The following is a 22029-nucleotide window of genomic DNA, read 5'->3' as shown; positions in this document are numbered from 1 at the left end:
CACAAAATCAACTAGGCTCCTATACACTAGCAATGAACAACCCAAGGAGGAAATTAAGAAAACAATTCCATTTACAATAGCATCTAAAAAAATAAAACAGCAATAAATTTAACCAAGGACACAAAAGACTTGAACAGTGAAAACAACAAAACACCACTGAAAGAAATCAGAGGACCTAAATAAATGGCAAGACATCCATGTTCATGGATGGGAAGAGTTAATATTGTTAAGATGTCAGTATTACCCCAAATAAAGCAATCCTTATAAAAATTCCAGCAGCCTTTCTTTGCAGAAATGGAAAGACCGATCTCAAATTTATAAGGACCTACAAGCGCACTGGATAATTGTTCTGAAAAAAGAAGAATAAAGTTGGAAGACTTACACTTCCTGATTTCAAATTGCACTACAAAGCTAAACTAATCAAAATAGAGTGGTGCTAGCATAAAGGCAAAAAAAAAACACGTCAATGGACAGAAGTGAAATCCTAGAAACAGACCTCCACACCTAAAACCAGTTCATTTTTGACAAGGGTGCTAAGTATATGTAGTGGGTAAAGAAAAGACTCAACAAATGTACTAGGAAAACTGGATATCCACCTAAAAAAGAATGAATTTAGACTCATACCTCCAGGCAAGTCTTCTGACCTGGGATTCAATAATAGATTCTTAGATATGATACCAAAAGTACAGGCAACAAAAGAAATAATAAATAAATATGATTTCATAAAAATTAAAAACTTTTGTACACTGAAGGAAATTATCAAGAAAATGAAAAGACATCATACAGAATGGGAGAAAATTGTTGCAAATCGTATACAGGTATACCTTGTTATATTGTGCCTTGCTTTATTGCCTTTGTAGATACTGGTTTTTTTTTTTTTTTTAATTGAAGATTGTGGCAATCTTCCATTAAACCAGTCTACTGGCACCAATTTTCCAATAGCATATGTTCATTTTGTCTCTGTGCCACATTTTGATTAATGTATATATTGTTCTTTTAGACACAATGCTACTGTGCACAACAGACTACAGCACAGCTAAACATAACTTCTGTATGCATTGGAAAACCAAAAAATTCATGTGACTCGCTTTCCTGCAGTGGTGTCTGGAGCTGAATCTGCTATATCTCCTAGGTATGCTGGTTTCAGATAAGGGCTTACTATTCAGAATATATAAATAATTTTTACAAGTCAGCAACAAGAAGACAACACAATTAAAAAATGGGCAAAGGACTTGATTAGACATTTCTCCCAAGGCTTATGCAAATGACCAATAAACCTATGAACAGATGCTCAACCTCATTTGTCATTAAGGAAATGCAAATCAAAACTATAGTGAGATACTATTTCACACCAACAAGAACAACTATTACTAAAAAAACTGAAAATAAAATATGTTGGAGAGAACATGGAGAAAATTGGACCGCTAGTGCATTATTGGTGGGAATGTAACACGGTGCAACCACTGTGGAAAGCAATATGGCAGTTTCTCAAATACTTAAATATAAAATTACCATATGACCTGGCAATTCACTTTTCTCAAGAAAGTGAAAATGGGGTCTCAGATACTTGTATACCCATATTTTTAGCAACATTATTCACAATTGCCAAAAGGTGGAAACAACCCAGGTGTCCAACAACAAATGAATGGATAAGCAACATGGAAGAAACTTGAAAGCATTATGCTGTATGAAATAAGCAAGGTACATCTGCACAAATATTGCAGGATATCACTTACCATGACTAGAAATAGCAAATTAATAAGAGATTGAAAGCAGATTAGAGGTTATTGGGAGATGGGGGGAAGGGGAAAGGGCAAGAGTTTGTGAAAATTAAAAAAAAAGAAAAAGAAAAAGATATAGGTCCAGTATCACTGAGGAGGTCTGGCAGAGAATCCCTGGAAGAAGTGATATGCAAGTTCCTTAGAATCTGAGGGTCTATTCTGTCTCCTGCTCTCTTCTCAGGAAGACGGCAATCGAGTTTTCTTGTTTAAAGTTATCCAGATTTGAGTTATGTTTATTTCTCCTGGCTAGAGATGACAAAACCAAGGCATTGGCAGCCAGGCAGAACTTTATCCAATGGGAATATTCTATATATGATGATGACTGAACTAAGTTAAGTCTCAACACCAGAAAGGAGAAGAAATACAGATAGAAGAAGAGGAAGTAGAGAAAGAATAGTAAACTAATGAGAATGGTAGTCATGAACCTTGTGATTTGCTAGATCAGAAATGGAAGTATCAATATGAACTCATGGTTTTCAATACAGATAATAATAGGATCAGATGTGTGTATGTGTATATTAGTATTTATGCATGTATTTCTTGGCTTTGTTTACTGAGAGGGCCTAGAAGCAATGACAACCCAGTAGCAATGAGTATCCCTAGTATCCAGATCTTGATTTCTAAGTACTACTCTTGTTAAAACAAACAATCAGCTGCTTGGAGAAATGGCTGATATTAAGGCTGGGACAGGGAAAATAAAAGATGAGTGTGCTGATTTGAAAATATTATGCATCCCAGAAAAGCTATGTTTTATTCCTGATTCAATCTTGTGGAGCAGCCATTTCTTTTTTTTTTGACATGAACAGGTTCTAGGAATCGAACCTGGGCCTCTGACATGGCAGGCAAGAACTCTGCCACTGAGCCACCGTTGCCTGCCTACAGCCATTTCTTTTAATCCTGATCTAACACTGCAGGTTGGAAACTTGATTAGATTATCCCAGAGATATGACATGCCCAACTGTGGGTGTGACCTCTTGATTAGATGGAAACGTGACCCCACCCATTCAGGGTGAGTCCTGATTAGTTTACTGGAATCCTTTAAAAGAGGAAACATTTTGGAGAGAGCCAGAAATGACAGAACAACTGAGATGACAGCGAACTGACAAGAAACTTCAGAGCAGAGCTGACACAGATGCTGACACTTGGAGAACAAAGACACAGATGTCTGGAGATGCATGGAGCCCAGCAGACATCACCATGAGATGTTAAGCAACCCAGAACCTGGAGAGAGCCAAGCGAAGCCAAGAGATAAAAGCCAGCTCAGGAGAAGCAAAGTGAAGAAGCCTCATAGGAACAGAGGCTGAAAACAAAGGAGCCCAGGAGCAGGGGACCAGCAAGGAACCAGTGTGCCTTCTCAGCTAACAGAGGTGTTCCAGACATACTGGCCTTTCTTGAATTGAAGTATCTTTCCCTGGATGCCTTAGTTTGGGCACTTCTATAGGTTTAGAACTGTAAACCTGTAACTTAGTAAATGCCCCTTTATAAAAACCATTCCAGTTCTGGTATATCACATTTCAGCAGCTTGCAAACTAACACAATGAAGAAAATGGAACATTTTGTGGGAACAGAAAGTAAGGAAGTGCTCAAAACCGATAGGGACAATATTGAAAGAACACAAAAGCCAATCTGAAAAGAGTTTCCAATGGCCAAATCTGGGACAATGTGAGTAAGAAATGTTAGCGTTAGATTGTAAACCATAGAATACAACAAACTGATATAAATTATTAAATAAATAAATAAATAGGGGGAAAGGGATAGCTCTTCCTCACTGAATACTGATTAATAAATGCACAAGGAATATGGGGTATCAAAAATCATCATTAAGCAAATACAACGTTGTTTTATAAGTAGGAACCACTGATGGATGCTAAAATCAGTGGGCAAAATTCTAAGGATAAAAAAGGTATTTGTATAGTGTCAAAGTTACTTCCCCAAAGATTTTAATTAATTTAAAAGGGGAAATTAGTTAACTTTACACTACTGTTGCCATGTGATCAAAGTTAACATTCCTCCCTGCTATGAGGTACTGAAAAGGACACATTATTTCTGTGGTATTTGTGCCAAAAATCTAATACCTTCTATCTAATCATGTGTAAAAATTAGACAAACTCAAATTGAGAGACATTCTATAAAATAACTGGCCTGGACTCTTCAAAGCGTCAAGGTCATAAAAGACAAAAAAAGACAGGATAACTGTCACAGATTGAAGGAGATGAAGGAAAGACAACAATACAATGAAAGTGGCATCCTAGATTGGATTCTGGACCAAGGGACATCAATGGGGAAACTTGTAAAATTTAAATAAGGCCTATAGATTAGTTACTGGTATTCTATCAATGTTAATTTCCTCATTTTAAAAATTATACTATGGATATATAAAATGTTAATATCAGTGGAAGCTGGGTGAAGGGCATATGGGAACTCTCATATTACTTTTGCAACTTTCTGTAAGTCTAAAATTATTTCAAAGTAAAATGTCAAAAAAAAGAATGACGGTCACTGAGGTAAAGACAGCAGACCCAGCTCCCTGAGGGACTAAAGGGAGCAACTGCTGGAGCCCACCTCCTGGCTTGACTATCTCATATCCACCATACTGTTAGGATATTCCAAGGAAATTGTATTGCTGCCCTCACTTTCTGCCTCCTGAAAGAAACTGGAACAAGGGTTCTAAGAAGATCCTATAAGGGGAGGGTGGATGGGTGGTCATCAATAGTGGCTACTGCAAATGGTACCATGCCTTGCTGTGCCTTGCTAGGCTGATGCTGAAACATCATACAGAATGCATGGGTGAGGAGTTTATTCCAGGCTAACCTAGCTTGTATAGCAGTATAGACAGGGCTGGGGCAGACTCTATGGCTACCTGGATAGAGCCTGACCCCAGGATCTCTCTCCTTACAGCTTCCCCATGGCTATTTTGTTAGTCTCCTGAAGGAAGCCCCTGTAGAACTGAACTAGCTTTGTCATTTGGGCCAGTTGTCTGGTCCAAGAACTGGACAGGATAATGAACCAGTCAGCTTCCCTTCTGGAGGTGCCCTGTACTGGCCTAGTTCCAACACTGGAGAAACGTGATCTGGCCCCATTCCAGGACATGATGTGCTGAGGGACAGGAGGTATGATATAGCAATAGAAGGGGAAAGGGTCCTATGGACTCCTATCCCCTGGAATTTTAGGGCATGAGAAAGAGGTGGCTACAATCTAAACTGCAGAATCATCTGTGCCTGGGTCTCTGCATTCTTTCCCCACTCCCAGTGGAAGCATTCTGGGGACTGAGCCACAGAAGGGTCAGCAGAGGGTAGGCAGGTCACAGCCTGGTCCCTGTCTTCTTTTAACCAGATCTGTTCTTAGCTGCCATATTTCTGAGCTTCCTGGGAGCATGATAAAATTCCAGGTATAATGCTGAAGGAAAGATATGAGGCCTCCCCACCTTCAGGGAGGTGGAATGCTAGCTCCTCTCCTGGGGACTTGTTAGCAGATTATGGGCTCACAACAAAGGGGCTAGAGTAGTTAAAGATTCCTGCTCTAGGCTTTGGGGCACAGGAGGGGTCTTCCAGAGGCTATGAAGAAGTAGGCCTTAGGTTGGGTATAAAGGGAACAAGGCATGAGGGGAAGTTAGGTCAGTTGCCAGGCACAGCTGAGGGGCATTTATTGGATGTTGAGGGCACGTCTAGACAGGGAGGTAGATGCTAGAGAATGTAGCCCAGTTTCTCGGGGTGTAATGGTGCCTGGATGTCCAGTTTGCGGGTCTTGCTGTCCTTATCAACAATCTCCAGCCGCAGTTTGGGTGGGCGCTTCTCAGCTTGGGGTGAGGTCAGTTCAGGGCTCTTGAATAGCTGCTTATCTGAGTCCTCCACAGTAATGCGCAGAGTACAGCCTCCTGGCAGCAGGTCCTGCTCATAGGCTGCTGCCAGCTGGTTCACCACACGGCGCTCTACCTGCAGTTGGGCAAAGTGGTCGTCACTGCCCCAGCTTGGACACAGTCTGTGCCTGAGCTTTGAGGTCAGGTTCTATCACTTACCACTGAATCCCCTGGGATATTAGAAACCTTTCTGGAGCCTCAGCTGTCCCATATGCAAAGTGGGGCTAACAACACCTAGCTTGCAGAGCTGTGCTGAAGACAAATGATGTCAGTTTCTGAAGCTCTCAGCCCAGTTCCCATTCCTAGCATGGATTCATACAGGACAGGGGTTTTCCTTGATCTTCTTTGTGTTTTTGATTCTCAAGGGGCATCTACTTCGATATGTATTGTATGTATGTATTGTATGGACAATTTCAGCAACTAAACTACAGAAAGTCAGACTGGGAGCCCATGGATTGAGTCCGGGGGCTCTGGGGAGGGAGGTGTGGCAGTACCTCACTTTTCTCAGGCTCTTTTGCTCCCAGAGTTATGGCTCACCTCATGCTTGATGGAGCGGGCACCATAGTGCACATTGTAGCCGTCGACCAACACGTCTGCCACCTCGCGGTCCCAGAGCAGTGTAATGTTGTGCCTTTGCTTGGCCTAAGACAGGTCAGATAGGGGCAAACCCATATGTGGCTTAATGCTTTCTCACCACTTTGGCATGAGGCCTGGGCCTCCTGCACCACTGGCCCCACACTACAGGGCTCCACCTTTGGTGTGTGGGGTATACTCCCTGCCCGGTGTTCCCTGATTTCCAGTGGGCAGATGGCCCATCCCCACCCACTGGCAATGCCCACTCTTACTCTCTTTGCCCAGAAGTTCAGTTCCTTGTTGACTAGTTGGATGAGTTCCGAGTGGCAGAAGGGGAGGAAGTAGACGATTTCATTGATCCGTCCCAGAAACTCATCCCTCCGGAAGTGAGCCTGTAGGGCCAGGGTAGGGTGGGCCAAGTTCAGTGACCCAGAGTAGGCAAGCGGAATTACTAGACCCCAAGGGGACATACAGGGGAGCTTCCATGTTTTTACAATGGCTAAGGGGAACCCCCAACCCTAGGTTTCAGCAGTAAGGAAAAAAAAAAAGACCTCTTACTTTCAGGATGGGGCGAATGACATTCTCCTTGAAGTTCTTTGAGATGGTGATCTTGTCACTAATCTGGACATCCCCTGCAGAGACAGAGTTAGTTGTAAACTGCCTAGTCCCTATACCTAAGAAGCTTTGGGAATCATGCCTGCTCCTGTGTGATTCTGGTCAAAAGCCTAGGGCGCTATGGACCTCGGCCTGGTTTCCTTACCTGGGATTGGACTAATTCCTGAGGCCCTTCTAGCTCTCATGTGGTGCAAAGCCTGGGGTGCCTGAGGGTGGGAGTTGTGTGAGACAGGGGAGTGGAAAGAACAGCCAGGATTAAGATTTGAGTCCTCACTTGGACGAAGGAGGCTAGAGGGTTCAATTGTAAACTGGAAAGTGAGAGATAGCCTCTGGCCTGGTGTGCTCCTCCTCTGCAGCACTCTCCAAATCCCTGGCTGCTGTTTGGCACCCAACTCTGGGGTGGCTCTGTTCATCCCTCTGACTGGAGCCCTCTAATTACCCAACATACTCAGGACTTTCTTGAGGAAGTGGGGGTGGGGGTGGGGGTGTGGAGGACTGTTTCTCGTCTGTTTCCTTCCACTATCTGGTACGGTATCTGGTATCTGGTTAATGCCAGCTAAGGACAAAGTTACCTATCAGGATCCTCACCAAGACCCAGGACCCCAATCCTATCTTTGCTCTCAGGAGATGTGGCAGTGGCCTGGTCACCTGCCCAGGCATCTCAGGTCATATGCCATACCAAGGTTCTCAGCAAGACGGTTATGGGTCATCTCTAAAGCTTCCTGCCTCAGCTGCAAAGCGTGCTGTGCAATCTCATCACTGGCCACATTGGAGGTCATGATAAAGATGGCATCCTTACAGTCGATGGTCTTCCCTTTTCCATCTGTTAGCCGGCCCTGGGAAGAACAGTAACTGTATAGTCAGGGAGCTACCACCACAGGCAGGCTTTCACACCCTCAGTACTCACCTCCTTCAAGAGGCTTCCCCCAAATTATGTGTGCCTCCCCCTGCTCTGTCAGAATCAGTTGCTCCCTCCTCTAAGAAGCATACACACCTTGACTACAAACTCAGTCTCGGGCTGCAACTGCGCCACCTACTGAGATCACTTCCAGGTGAGACATCACCTGGTGTTTGCATTGCTCAGGCCACCCAATTATCCCTAGCACCCAGAAGCCAGTTTTATTTCCTACCCAGCTATCTATCCAACACATTTTCTTGAAGGCCCTCTCTGGGCCAGTCTCTGTATTGGGGCTCTAGGGATTCAATGAGCCTTCAACATACTCCCAAAGTGTCAGACCCAGTAATGAATTGTGTTAAGTGTTATGAAAAAGGCAAGCCCAGGCGCTGCAGGAGTTCACAGGGGGGTATTTTACAGGGCTATTGTGAGGACTAGCTGTGTCATGTTAGTGAAATACCCTTAGTAAACCAGGTTGTGTACTGGTTCAAATCTCTTATTACTGCAGCAGACACTTTATATTAGGATCAAAATGAATGAAATGAACTGAAACAGATAAAAGTCCTCTGGTCTGACAGAGGATGATAGAAAATAAGCCTTCACCTTTAAACAACTTGGGAAATTTCCCTGGATTCTTTAGTTCTTCTAGAAGTGACAGAGAAGAAAGCATCTATACTGGAGGCAGATATACCAAAGAAAGAGAAAAGGAGCAAACAGCAGAGGGAGGAGACAGAAGAATTATAAAACTATAGCTGCCTGAGACCAATCAGTTCAGGAGTGTCATGGTCAAGTTCATGTGTCAATTGGCCAAGTGGTGGTACCTGTTTGTCGGTTGGGCAAATGCCAGCCTGTCTGTTGCAATGAGGACATTTCACAGAATTAAATCATGATCACTTCAGCTGTATCCACAGCTGATTCCATTTGTAATCAGCCAAGGGGAGTGTCTTCTGCAATTAGTGATGCTCAATCTAATCACTGGAAGCCTTTTAAGAAGGATTCAGAGGAGACAGGCTCTCTTCCTGCTTCAGCCGGCGAGCCTCTCCTGTGGAGTTCATCCAGACCCTCCATCGGAATCGCCAGCTTCACAGCCTGGCCTGCAAATTTTGGACTCTGCACTTCCACGGTTACATGAGACACTTTTATAAATTTTATATTTGCAAGTGCTTCCTGTTGATTCTGTTTCTCTAGAGAACCCTAACTAATACAAGGAGTAAGGAGTTCCACCCAGTCAGCAAATCTCAAGAGTAACACTGTATGACAGCACTTTACAGTTATTTCTAACAAAAGCCACAATTGGGAATTCGTTGAGAAAAGCTAATGGAGTAACAATGGTCAATGTTTATAGGGCACTTTCACTCACAGGTGCTCTGCTTATTGTTTTCTAGTGCTTTTCATATACTATTTCACTCTGTCCACTAGAGAGTCACTCCATGAGGGCAGAGGATTAGTTTTGTTCCTCATGGTGTTCTACAACAGAGGCTGGTACATAATAGGTATTCAGTACTTTCTTGCTGAATGCCTGAATCCTCAACCAGAGGATTGTAGACGTAGGTGCAGTTATGACCCCTTAGAAGAGGTTGAGAGGTTAAGTAACTTGTTCAAGGTCTCACAGCTAGAAAAAAGTAGAGCTAAACTGTCTGACCCTGGAGCCCATAGCATTCCCTCTGCACCAGGCTATGAAGCACATACCAACAGTGCTCGATAAGTAAGGCCTCGTGCAAATTTCTTTCCCCAAATACATTTTTCATTCTTTGATCCTCACTAGAAGGAAGCAAATGGGACAAGTGCTAGGGAGAGGGAGACCTGCCTGGGATTTCCTCTGGTTGCTGACAAAGCAGAGCTCCTGCCAAGTCAGAAAACATGGCTCTGGGCATATCACTGACCTCAAGTCTTTCGGCTCCTGCCTAATACCAGAGATGCTGGGCTTGCCCCAGTTTCAGCCAGTATCAGTCCTCATCAAGCTTTTCCCTTTCCCTATTTTGTGCATCTGACTCAGGATTATCCTTTACTTATAAAGCCAATGCAATGGCAAACCCAGCCCTGCCCCTTAGAGGCAAAGATAGAAGGAATGTTCATTGAGCACCTACTGTGTGCTGGGCATGGGACCAGGTGCTTTGCAGTCTTGCTTTACACAGGCCCTTGCCTTGGCACAGGCCTTTGACATAATGTTAATTCCAAAGGGGCCTATCTAGAAGGGGCCTGGTGATGCAAATTCTGGGGCTGGTCATTTTCCCGTCCTTGCCTTGTGGTGGGAAAAGGGGAAAGAGAGAGTACAAGTGGATATTATTTTGCACTCTCATCCCTGTTTAGTGGTTTTATGAAAAAAGAACGCAATGAAGACATTTCTAGTTTTGGGGACCTGCGTGTCTATGTGTGTCTGTCTGTGATGTGCCCAAGCATGCGCAACTGATACTGTGTATTCCACACTCACCTCAGCAGTCATCCCTGAGGCCTGAGGCCACACACTGCTGAAATGGCTAGAGCAATAAGGCAGTGGCAATTTCACTCCAAGAGATCAAAGCTCTGCTCATAATTGGGCCTGAGGATGGGTCCCTGTGGGTGAAGGGAGCAGGTATAGTGTATGACTGACCCAAAGGGTGACTTACACAGTATTCATGTCTCCTTTTCTTCAGTTTCCCCGGCAATAAAGATCTGTCCCAAAGAAGGAGCTGTTATGGTCCCATCTCCCACTAGCTACCAGAGCACACACATCCCCAGTGAGGCTTGAATTGTTCACCCCAGGGTTACAGAGGTTGTTTCTCCACTGTCTAGTGTGTGAATCCTTGAAAGGAGGATGAGAAGGTGGGTTCCCTGGGGGCCAGTCACTTCCTTAGCCCCCTACCCTGAGCTGTGGGATAGGGGCTTCTGCTCCCTGTTAAGTAGTCCAGATTTCCAAATCCTTAGATATCCCCTCTTTGGGAACCTTCCCTCACACTCTGATTGGGTTAGGTGCCCTTACAACTACCTGTACTTGCTACTCATGCTCAGCAAAGCACTTCCATTGTGACAAACTGCTTTTTAGCTGCCTGGTTTCCTTACTATAATTTATGAGCACTGAGGCAGGAACAGTGTCTGTTTTGTTTAAGTCCCATTTGCCCTGCACAGTGCCTCATGAATAAACAAATGAACCACATCCTTTTGGTTTTCCTCCTACTGCTCTAGTGATTCCCACTTTGACTCTTTCATGATGGGTTCCCAAGGCTCTATTCTTCATCCTCTTTTCTTTCTCTCTGTAAACTCTCCTTAGGTGCAGATCTTACCCATTCCTGTTGCTTCAGTCACCCTCTCTGTGCTGAATGACTCCTGAAACTACTTCTAGTTCAGACATTTCTCCTAGCCCCAGACCCGTAACATATATCAATGGCCTTTTAGACATTTCCATTTGGCTGTCCCACAGGCATCTCATTTCACAATTTCAAAACTCAGCTCATCCCCTTCCTCATGGAACTGCTGCTCATCCTCCTGAGTTCCCTGCCTCAACCGGTGGTTACAGCAGCCATCCAGTCACCCAGGCCAGAAATCTGAGCACTGGGCATCCATGGCTCTTCCTTATCCCTTCTCTCCTCACATTTAATCACTGCAAGCCCTGCAGGGTCAAATTTTAATAGTTCTCTCCATCTCTAGCCTGGATTACTCAATCGTCTCCTTGCTGGTCCCCTTCTTTCTCTCAGTCTATTCTCTATACTGCTCCTACAGATCTTTATAAAGTGCGATTCTGCCCATGTTTCTTTCTTGCTTAAAGTCTTCCAATGGCTCCTTATTAGTGACTGGAAGACTCCATACCCCTTTGTCTGGTATCTTAACTGGCTCCTTCTACTTTGTCTGCCTCATCTCCATCACTCGTTCTCACTTTCCCTCTGCAGTTAAATGACACTGAACAGCTGTAGTTCCCTGAATGTACTGGGTTGTTTCATGCCCCTGTGCTTTTCACACATAGGTTTCTACTGCTGGTCTTTCTCTACTCCGTTCACCTAGGAAACACTTACCCATCCTTGCAAGGCTTGCTGAATTATTAAATTAAGTTAATCAGTATAATATTTCCCCTGACTTTGTGAGCTCTGGAGATAGCTGGAGTGAATAAGATAAAGTCCCTGTCCTCAAGGAGTGTACATGCAGAATTCAGGAGAAGTAAACTTAGATAGTATCTTTGGTCAATGGAACCAAGAGCATAAACATCAGAGAATGTACTGTGCTGGCTGGGGCTGCAGGAAGGAATCACATCAACTGTTCAAAGGCAGCCTGTGGAGGAACAGGATCAGGGGAGGGGTAGACAGGGCTTACACAGGGGAGAGGGGGCTGTATTTCAGCCAGCAATTGCCTTCCCTCTTTATGGGCCAAGGATGCCACCAGAGGTACCTCTTCAAGGAATGTTAGAGATTCAATAGGCTGCTATACCCACCCTCCCTGAGCTGTGCTTTCCCCTCTTTTGAGAGCCTCACTGCAGATTTACCTCTTTCTTTTGGGCCCAGATGCATGGTAACTTTTTACAATGCTCTGCAACTGGACCGTCTGGGTTCTAATCCTAGATTCCCCTTACTTTCCAGCTGTATGACCATGGGTGAATTACTTAATTTCATTTTACTTCGGTTTCCACATGTGATAAATGCAAGCAGCAATAACAACTATCTTCAAAGGTTGTTGGAAGGTTTAAATGAGATGATATATATGTAAATTTCTTAGAATAGTACCTGGCATAAAGAGCCAGGATGTCAATTATTGTTATGGCCCCTTTTCACCCTTCTAGTAGGCTGGGAATTCCCAGAGGGTAGGTTTGGGTATAGTCCATAGTAGTGTATGAATTCCATTAGGAGGCAGGAACAGAGTGGGAAGCTGAGAGAACACGTGTAACTGAATATGTGACCTTTGGAGATCTGGCCTCTTATATCTAGAAGGGTGTCTAGGGACCAGGGAACAGCTGAGGGGTTAGGAAGACAGCAGGAGAACTAGGGTAGAGGCAAGGATGCTGGGCTAGGTAGGGAAGGTAATAGGTAGTTGGTGAGGAGATTTGGATCTGGGTCCTCCTGGTTTGGTACTAGGTAGTTTGGTCCGGGGGAGTCCCTTCTTGCCACCCTATTGTGTGCATGTATGAGTTGGGAAGCAAAACTCCTTCTTATTTTCTCAGGCTGAAGGGGGCTAAGTAGAAAGGTGGGCTAGACTTTGTATCTGGACAGGTGTTGGCTAAGATAGCCCTTGTATAGAGGGGAGAAGAGAAGCCTCATCCCCCTGGAAAAGGTAGAAGTCATCCTCTCCACTGTCATAAATGGTCCCGCCCCTGGCAAGGTGAAGAGTGATAAGAACAGAAAGAACTAGGGTTCTGAGATCAGATATATTTGTAGTCCAATCCTGGCTCCTCCACTTAGAAGCCTGTGGCCTTGGAAAAGTCATCTGTAACCTCTCTGTACTTAATTTATTCATCCTTAAAAAAATAATAATTATTTATCTACTTGCCTGGCTATTGTAATGATTAGTGATAAGACCTGTAAAGTCTTTAGCAGAGGCCTATATTGAGAATTTGCTAAATAACAGGGAGTGTGTCTCTCCATTAGAGCTCACTTCCAATGGGGGACTGTTCAGTTTATGAAGAGCTTAGAGCTCGGTCAAAGAAAAGGCTCCATGAGCCAGAGTGTCATTAACTCATCGTCAGCAACACTGTCAGCATTGTAAAGAACTTGTGGAGACAATGTCTGACATACAGCAGGGACTGGGAGTCAGAAGGGTCCTTGAGCTTAACAGGTCCATTGTTTGTCACATGCATTCTCTAATGCCTAGAGATGGACAGTGATTTGCCAATGCTACAATTACAGCCAGGAGCAGATCTGGAACTAAAAATACAGGTCTCTTTCCTGACACCTCTGCCATACTCTCTCTCTCTAGGAGGTAGCCTGTGTAGCCATGAAATTTCAACTCTTGGGCAGTGCTGATCTTCCTTTGAGTGCCTGGCTAAGGCCATGGCCCAGAGAGGAGGTTAAGCCCTATCTTCTGACAATTACACACATGGGGAAGCAGCAAGCAGGTAGGCCCCTAGGCCCTTGATTCCTGCTATTCCCAGCACCCATGTCTCCAGGTGTTTCCCCACCCCATCCTGCTCCTAGTTCCCAAACTAACGTTTACCTCATCGAACAGCTGCAGCATGATGGTAAGCACATCTGGATGGGCCTTGTCTACCTCATCAAAGAGTACCACAGCATTGGGGCACTGCTTCAGTTTCTTGGTCAGCTGGCCACCCTCCTCGTGGCCGATGTAGCCTGGTGGGGACCCAATAAACTTGGCCACCTGGTGGAAGGAAGGAAACAAAACATGCTAGGAATACTTTCTAGGCTTTTAGTTCAATATGGGAATATGCTAGGGAAGATGGCTGTACACACTGGTAAGACTGCCTGTCACAATCAGGTTGGTTGGGCAGTCTCTTTCCTGGTGTGGCAAGGATGCTGTCATGATGGGAGGGCAGGCAGATCTCTAGATTTACTCCTTAGAGCAAATTCCATGCAAAATAGATCAGTGGCCCTTGCTGCACACATAGCCCCAAAGAACAAAGACTGAAGCTCCTGGAACTGTCTGAGGTCCAAAGGCCCAAATGACAAGATTAAGGCAGAATTGTGTTGACAGGCCCTCCCAACCATGCTTAACTGAGGCATTTCTCAGCAGGACTCTTACTCACCTCATGTCGCTCCTGGAACTCAGACATGTCCAGCCTAATGAAGCCCTGTATGGAAATGAGAAGGCACTGCATCCATTTGGAGGAAGGTAGAGGGAAGGAGTAAGGAGGAGAGCGTCTCAAATACCCTAGGAGGCTTTTATCGAAGACCTTCTATATCATTCTCATGACATTTTCTTCTGGCTTCCTGCCTCCTTTTCCATCCACTCACTCTCCCATATGATTTCCTCATTCCCTACCTTTCTAAACCCAAATCATGGCCTTGCCCTTCTAAGTCTGCTCATAATGACTCTTCATTCAGGCAGGCTTCTATTGGTCTGATCACCACATCATTCACCATCCATCCACCTTACATTTACTGAGTGCACCCTGTATGGGTACTGGAGCTACCAAGGTGAAGAAATCTTGGTCTCTGCCCTTAAGGAGCACCTCTTTGAGGCAGACAGGGACAAAGTAAGTCACAAACAGAATGGACAGTGATGAGATGGGAGGTAGCAGCAAATACCCAGAGAGCTCTGTACTGCCCTTCAGGTCTGTGTGGGCACATGTCCTGTGTTAAGTTTAATTTTTTTCTGAACTAATAGATCTTTCAATTTACTTACAGTGCTTCATTTCATTAAAAAAAAATCCATAATATAGATCTCAGCCCTTCTTTCTCTACCCTTGGGCTTGGGAGTGAATTTCAGGGACATGGGTGCCTGGGGTGGGGTCCCACCATGATTAGCCCTAGGAGACAGCAACTTGTAGTAAATGATTTGGAGAGTTAACATGGGTACAGTGTCCACTATTTTTCACAAATAATTAACCGATTTAGGGAGTTTGAGAGCAGCAAAGACATTCAAAGGTGCTTTCTCCACCCAGAACAGGGTTCCCCATGGCCTCCTCAGGCCTTTGCTCCTCTCCTACTGGTATGTGCTTCCATTCCAGAGATAGCATTCACTAAACACTCCTTTTCCAGACAGCTGGGGATAATGGGGTGCCAAGACCTTGAGAGGGCAAGTCATGTCTGATCCAGGGCTTCTTCCATGTCTGTCCTGGTCAGAAATTCACTCAGTGATGCTCTTTTGTTCTTCCTCTTTCCTGTAACTCTGCATCTGACTTACAGAGTGGGAGAAAGAGCCCAGGGCTGGAAGCCAAGGGGTTTGGTTTCCAGTCCTAGTTCTGTCACTGTCTGTGTGGCCTTGGACATGCTGCCTCCCCCTTTTGAGCTGCAGTTTCTACCTGTTATATGAGGACCTTGGCTCCTCTCTTTGCCTCACCAGGGATCTGTAGAGTGGACCTGGCCCAAGAGTTGGGAAAGGGCTTGGAGAAGTTTTTAAGGCCAAGTAGGGGGAATCACTGCTTCACTACTATCAGAGCACATAGGGTGTGTTGGTTTGAAACTGGTATATATCCCAGAAAAGCTATGTCCTTCTAATCCTAATTCAATATTGTAGGGTGAGACCTCTTGATTAGATTGCCTCCATGGAAATGTGACACACCCAATTACGGGCGCGGCCTTTTGATTAAATTATCTCCACGGAGGTGTGCCCCCCATTCAAGGTGGGTCTTGATGAGTTTACTGGAGCCTTTAAAAGGGGAAACATTTTGGAGAAAGCTCAGAGCTGACAGAGATGCAGACATGTGGAGTTGCTTAGAGTGCTGACAGAGATGCTTGGATAGTCAATATAGAGGGAGCCAACATAGATGCAGATGTTTGGAGATTGAAACAGCAAAAGCCTGGGTGCTAAGCAACGACTCACAGAAATAGCCAGAACCTGAAGAGAAGAAATCTCCGGCCCCGGCAGGTACTAAACTAAGAGATGAAGCCCAGAGTTTTACCCTGGAGCAGCTGAGGGACCACAGATGCTCAGACCACTGGAATCAGAAGCAGGAAGCAATGGAACCTGGAACCAGGACCAGCAGGTACCAGCCATATGCCTTCCCATGTGATAGAGACTGGCCTTTCTTTGGAGTCAATGTCTCCATTGACTTTGGAGACATTTCTCTGGATGCACCCAGTGAATGTCACCTACTAATCAGGTGCCCCTGTGGCTTCCAACCCTTTGCTCCTGGGCAGCCCTCCCAGCTTCCCTATATCCATCCTTCTATCCTTCCTGAAACCTGTGTTTCTCTTGACTGAGCTGCCTAGAGGCCCTTGCTGGCTCATGCCCTATGTTTTGGTTTGCTAAAGCTGCCAGAAAGTTTGCTAATATACCATAAATGGATATTTTTTTGTAAAGGGAATTTAAGTTTCAAGTTTATAGTCCTCAGGCCTTAAAAATGTCCGAACAAAGGCATCCAGAGAAAGATACCTTGACTCCAAAGAAAGGCCAGTCTCTATCACATGGGAAGGCATATGGCTGGTGTCTCCTGGTCCTGGTTCCAGGTTCCATTGCTTCCTGCTTCTGATTCCAGTGGTCTGAGCATCTGTGGTCCCTCAGTTAGCTGCTCCAGGGTAAAACTCTGGGCTTCATCTCTTAGTTTAGCACCTGCCGGGGCCGGAGACGTCTTCTCTTCAGGTTTTGGCTATTTCTGTGAGTCGTTGCTTAGCACCCAGGCTTTGGCTGTTTCGATCTCCAAACATCTGTATCTATGTTGGCTCCCTCTATATTGACTATCCAATATATAACATATAAGCCAGATATAAAGGGCTAAAAGCATGTACAAGTCTATGAGGTAAGTACTCTTGTTATCTTCACTTTACAGATGAGAAAACTGAGTCAAAGGCTACACTGAGTCATAGGTTAAAATAACTTGTCCAAGGTCAATACATAAGCTTGGCAATTTTGTTCCAAATCTGAGCTCTTAGCTATTAAGCTCTACTGCCTCATATTTTTCCCTCTGCCAATCAGCTGTGCTCTTGAAAGTCTTCATTTGAAGAGTTTTGAGCTTTGTGCCTGTAAGTTAATCAGTGTCCCAGGATATAGGAAATATATTCTAGTCTCTTTCCTTATGTCAAGAGACCTGGTTTCTTGTCCTAGTTCTACTGATTAGCTATGTAACAAGTTTCTGGACCTAAGTTTTTGAGCTGGAACAACTTTGGTTTCATATTATCATAGCATGGGATTATCTATAAAGTGAGGCAAATGATAATAATAGTTATATCCACCATGTATTGATTGCTCAACATGTGTCAGAATGGTGTTGAAATTTTACAACAGCTTATTTAATCTTTTTTTTTTTTTTTTTTAACATGGGCAGGCACCGGGAATCGAACCCGGGTCCTCGGGCTTGGCAGGCAAGCATTCTTACCTGCTGAGCCACCGTGGCCCGCCCAGCTTATTTAATCTTAACAATCCAATGATAAAGATCCTATTGAACCCATCTTAGAGATGAGAAAATGAATGTAAACAGAGATTCCAGCTAACTTCACTGAGGAGGGTAGAACAGGGATCTGAACCCAGGCAGTTGGACTCAGATTCTTGCTCTTAATCCTATGTCATACTACCACCCCAATGGGGCTATACCATTATGACTCATGGTGAAAACACAGAACACTATTAAGGTTCTTGCTCAAGTATTATTAACTCTATAATGTAAGCTAACAAAGCTGCTCAATTTGGGAGAAACAGCACAGAGGCCTAAAGAGAGAAAAAAAAATCTTTACCAGAGATAGAAGTAATAAAGAAATTATAGAAGTGTGAAAACTGTGCCTTGCAAGGCAGAAAGGTCCAGAGGTATTGTGTCTCTTTACAAATGAGGAAACTAAGGATCAGGGAGCCAGAACTAGAATTCAAGTCATTGGATTCCCACACCAGTGCTTTTTTCATGTAGTCGGTCATCTTGGGAGGTAAATGAAAGGGAACTCCCACTTGGCAAGGGCCTATTATATACTGGGCTGTGTTCATGATACTTTCTATACATCACTTCTTGGGTCTTGGAGGCAATATCAAGTATACTGGTCAGATAGTTTGCAGTCCAGGGACTCTAATTTTGAGAGCAGATCTCGAACATGCCTGTCATATGACCAGAAAACATCTGTGCTAAATAGATTCTGTAATGAGAGGACCCACTAGGACTGGTACAGGCACTAATATAGGCACCACCTGTGATTAAATAAAACATGGATGATTGTATTGGGCTTCTAATACATGTACTAGGCATCTCTATATGAAATGGGGACAAATTGGTTAAGTTTATAATAGCCTCCTAAAGTAGCGGAGAGCAATAGTATTTAGAGAGAAGTTGAGAGATTGGATTCTTTTACTTGTTTCCTAAAGAATGCCCTTGAACAAGCCCCTTAATGATGCAGGGCTTCAGTTTTCTCATCTGAAAAGTGGGCCTAATTTAGCATCTATGCTACTTTTCTCATAAGAACAAATAAGCAGATGGGCCGTGAAAAGTATGAAACGAACATATTTAAGACAAGGGAGTAGACACTTACAGAGTGCTAGAAGCTAGCTGCAATTCCTATGATCTCACTTTGATGCTCATGACAACCTTAGCATTTGATAGCTTCACTTTGAGGCAAGAAAGCTGAGACTTTGAGAGGTAGAGTAATCTGCCTAGGACCAGCAGAAAGTTGAAAGTGGAACTGAAACCTGAGCCAAGGAATAGCTGGCTCCAAAGCTTTGTCCACCATACCCCACTGCCTTCAAGGGGTGAGCATGTGATTTCCTTCTCTCTAGGATGAAGGTGTACTGAAGGATTCCATCATCATGCCTTCAGAACACCATGTACTGGTGTAAATCTGCTTCCTGTTTAGAGGCTTTAACTGAAAAATTATTTGCATCATCAGTCTTTTAGCAACCCCCTTTCCCTTTCTACACCAGCAAGTCAGCAGATATGTTCATTCTACTTCTACTGTATATGAAGACATATTAAGACAGCTTGGATAAGGAGATTATAATTTGTAATTAAATATTAACCTTTCTGACAGTATTAAAATTAAACCACCCAGAATTCTTCATCCCTAATCAGGTGGTTCCTGCCCGTAACTGCATCTTCTCTAATAGTCTTGCTAGTTTATGACCCTTTCCAGAGTGCTAATTGTTTCAAATGCTGCCAACCTGATGAATTGTCTTTAAAAACGTTATTTCTGTTGGAGCACATTATCATGTCATGTACTGCTTCTTGCTTGCTGCCTGTCAAGTGGGTCTGCTCTGGGTTTGGCTGAGACAGTGTACAGCTAACTGGCAGAGCTGGGGAAGCTTAGGAACCTCCATCCAGTTACTGAGAGGAAAGGGGTGATACTGAGGCTAGGAAGCGAAGCTTAGGAGGTCACAGCCTATACTACCTTGTTTCTGTGGCTGACAGGCTCTCAGGGAGGTGGCAAAGGGGCAGCTAAGCCAGAACTGGACTCTGTGCTACTGGTGCCTCTTGGCTGGCAGAGGCTTGGGCTACATCTCTTCACCTAGCTAGGGAGGCTTTCCCCTGGAAATGGGCACCTGGTGTCACAGGCAATGTCTGGTGATAGGCAGGGACACCGCTGGTATCAGCCCCCCAACACTGGGAAGGTTGGTAGGAGAATGTCTGGCTTTAGTTGAAATGTTTCTACACTTTCTGAGGATTGCTCTCTCTGACATTTCTCTCTGTAAGAAAGCATTTATTGTCAGCCTAGAAAGTCAAATTGATCAGCCCTTGGAAAACCAGAGTCTGAAAACACAGGGGATAGGGGAAGGCCCTCTCTTATGGAGAATTCAGGGCTCTGAACTATCTGGTGAGGTGGAAACTTAAAGCACCCCACAGCATAGGGCATAAGAAACCATGATTAAATTTTTTTTAATCATTATTAAGCCATTATAAGAAAGCTGATGGAGGATGGAGCGAAACAGTAAGGATCCTCTTATTCTCTTTTACAGCCCCTAAGACTCCCTCTAGTATAGTCTTCATTGTCCTGGACAATAATGATATGTTTCTGAAGTGGTCTCTCAGGTGCATGGGTAGTTCAGTGGTTAGAATGCTTGCCTTTCATGTGGGAGACCTGGGTTCAATTCCCAGACCATGCACCCAAAAAAAGAAAAATAAATAAAGTGGTCTCTCTTCAGACTGAGCTCCTCAGGACAGGGAGAGCATCTTAATTAAACACTCTATTATCAGCATCTAAGTAAAATACCTGGCACAGAGTTGATGCTTGAAAAATGTTATATGGATGAATCTCATTTGGTTCTCCTAAGAGCCCCAAGACATAGGCAGGGCAAGGATTATTATTCTTATTTGAACCTGAGAGGTTAGATAATCTGCCCAAATTCCTGAAGCAGTTAGAAGCCAAGTTGTGGCCAGAGCTGAGGCCTGCTTTCCAGCCCAGGGCCTATCTTTTTGATTGGATATTGACAGATTCAGCGATCCTAGGGTTTTCCGGGATAGCAAGAGTGGTGAGTTTTCCAAGGCCTGCAGATCAAGGGTAGGCCCCAGTCCTTACCTTTTTGGCATCTTTGTGCATATATTTGGCTGTCTGCTTGGCCAGCTCCGTTTTTCCTAAGTGAGAAAGAAGGGAGAAGAGTTGGGTGAGGAACAATGACTATCCCCTGGAATGAAAATGAGAAATACAGTATTGTATTGTATGGAAACAAAGTATTTTATGGATGGGAACACTAAGGCTCAGTGTCGCCTAGGGAATTAAGGGTGAATCTGGGACCAGAATCAAAGTCTGCACTACATCTTGCTTTTTCTGTGGATGAGGATAGAGTCTTCCTCTCTGTAGCAGCATTCTAAGAGTGGAAGGTTGACTTTTTGTTTTTTTTCTATCTTTATTGAGATATCTTCACATATATAGTCCACCCAATCAATGGACACAATCAATGGCTTACAATATCACACATTTGTGTATTTATCACCAAGATCATTTTTAGAACATCTACATCACTCCAAAAAAAGAAAGAAAAAGGAAAAAGAAAAAACTCATATAGCCCATATCCATTACCCCTCCCTCTCTTTGACCACTAGTATTTTAATCTATCTAATTTTTTTAATCTACCCCTATTATTTATTTATCTCCTTTTTTTTTTTTTTAATGTGGGCAGGCACCGGGAATCGAACCCGGGTCCTCGGGCATGACAGGCAAGCATTCTTACCTGCTGAGCCACCATGGCCCGCCCTCCATTTTTTTTTTTTTACTCATCTGCCCATACCCTGGGATAAAAGGAGCATCAGACACAGGGTTTTCAAAGTCACATTGTGAAAGCTATACAGTTTTACAATTGTGAAAGGTTGACTCTTATAATCTAGGCTGATTTGTTCTCTGAAGTCCAGCACAAACCTCATCCCTTCTAGGAACTCCCTGACCTCTTGGATCACTGTCCTGCATCTCTCTAGATACCCATGGTCCTGCCATCCAGCCAGTAATGGAGGTACATGCCAAAGAGAGGCTGCAAAGGGATGAAGAGTACCTCTCATTGGCTTTACACCCCTTCTTTGTAACATGAAGAAGGAATGACAGTACCAAAGTGGTGGCCTTGAAGGGCTGTTTGATTAAGATAAAGTCTTTGGAACCTACCATGCAGTGTAGGAAGTCAAGTTCTATTTATCATGATCAGGTGGTGGTAACTTTTTGGTACCCTTTTTGGGACCCTACATCTGAGGAACAGGTCTAGGCTCATGAGGATGTGGGGAGGGGAAGAGGAAGCAACTAAACTATGAAGCTCTCTATCAAGACAATGGTGGAGAGGTAGGGGTGGAGTGGAGGAAATCTTGAGGGGGTGAGAATGCTTCAGAAAATCCAGCTCAATTGGCT

The 22029-nt window shown here is 44.2% G+C and overlaps 1 protein-coding gene across 2 annotated transcripts in view; it reads right to left on the bottom strand.

The window, feature by feature from the left end:
- Positions 1 to 5395: 5395 nt before the first annotated feature.
- Positions 5396 to 22029, bottom strand: part of CLPB (ClpB family mitochondrial disaggregase) — a 183437-nt gene continuing 166803 nt past the window's right edge. For both annotated transcript variants that reach the window (XM_077113690.1, XM_077113691.1), the window contains 8 exons: positions 20719 to 20774; positions 14379 to 14423; positions 13832 to 13993; positions 7505 to 7661; positions 6769 to 6842; positions 6483 to 6602; positions 6175 to 6279; positions 5396 to 5713 (listed from right to left, as the gene is read on the bottom strand). In XM_077113690.1, coding sequence (XP_076969805.1) covers positions 5465 to 5713; positions 6175 to 6279; positions 6483 to 6602; positions 6769 to 6842; positions 7505 to 7661; positions 13832 to 13993; positions 14379 to 14423; positions 20719 to 20774 — 968 coding nt within the window. In that variant the 3' untranslated portion in view covers positions 5396 to 5464. The remainder of the gene's footprint in view (positions 5714 to 6174; positions 6280 to 6482; positions 6603 to 6768; positions 6843 to 7504; positions 7662 to 13831; positions 13994 to 14378; positions 14424 to 20718; positions 20775 to 22029) is intronic.

This window comes from Tamandua tetradactyla, chromosome 8 (genome assembly GCF_023851605.1).
Source record: "Tamandua tetradactyla isolate mTamTet1 chromosome 8, mTamTet1.pri, whole genome shotgun sequence".
Taxonomy (NCBI): Eukaryota; Metazoa; Chordata; class Mammalia; order Pilosa; family Myrmecophagidae; genus Tamandua; species Tamandua tetradactyla.
This window is presented reverse-complemented; position numbering and strand designations above follow the sequence as displayed.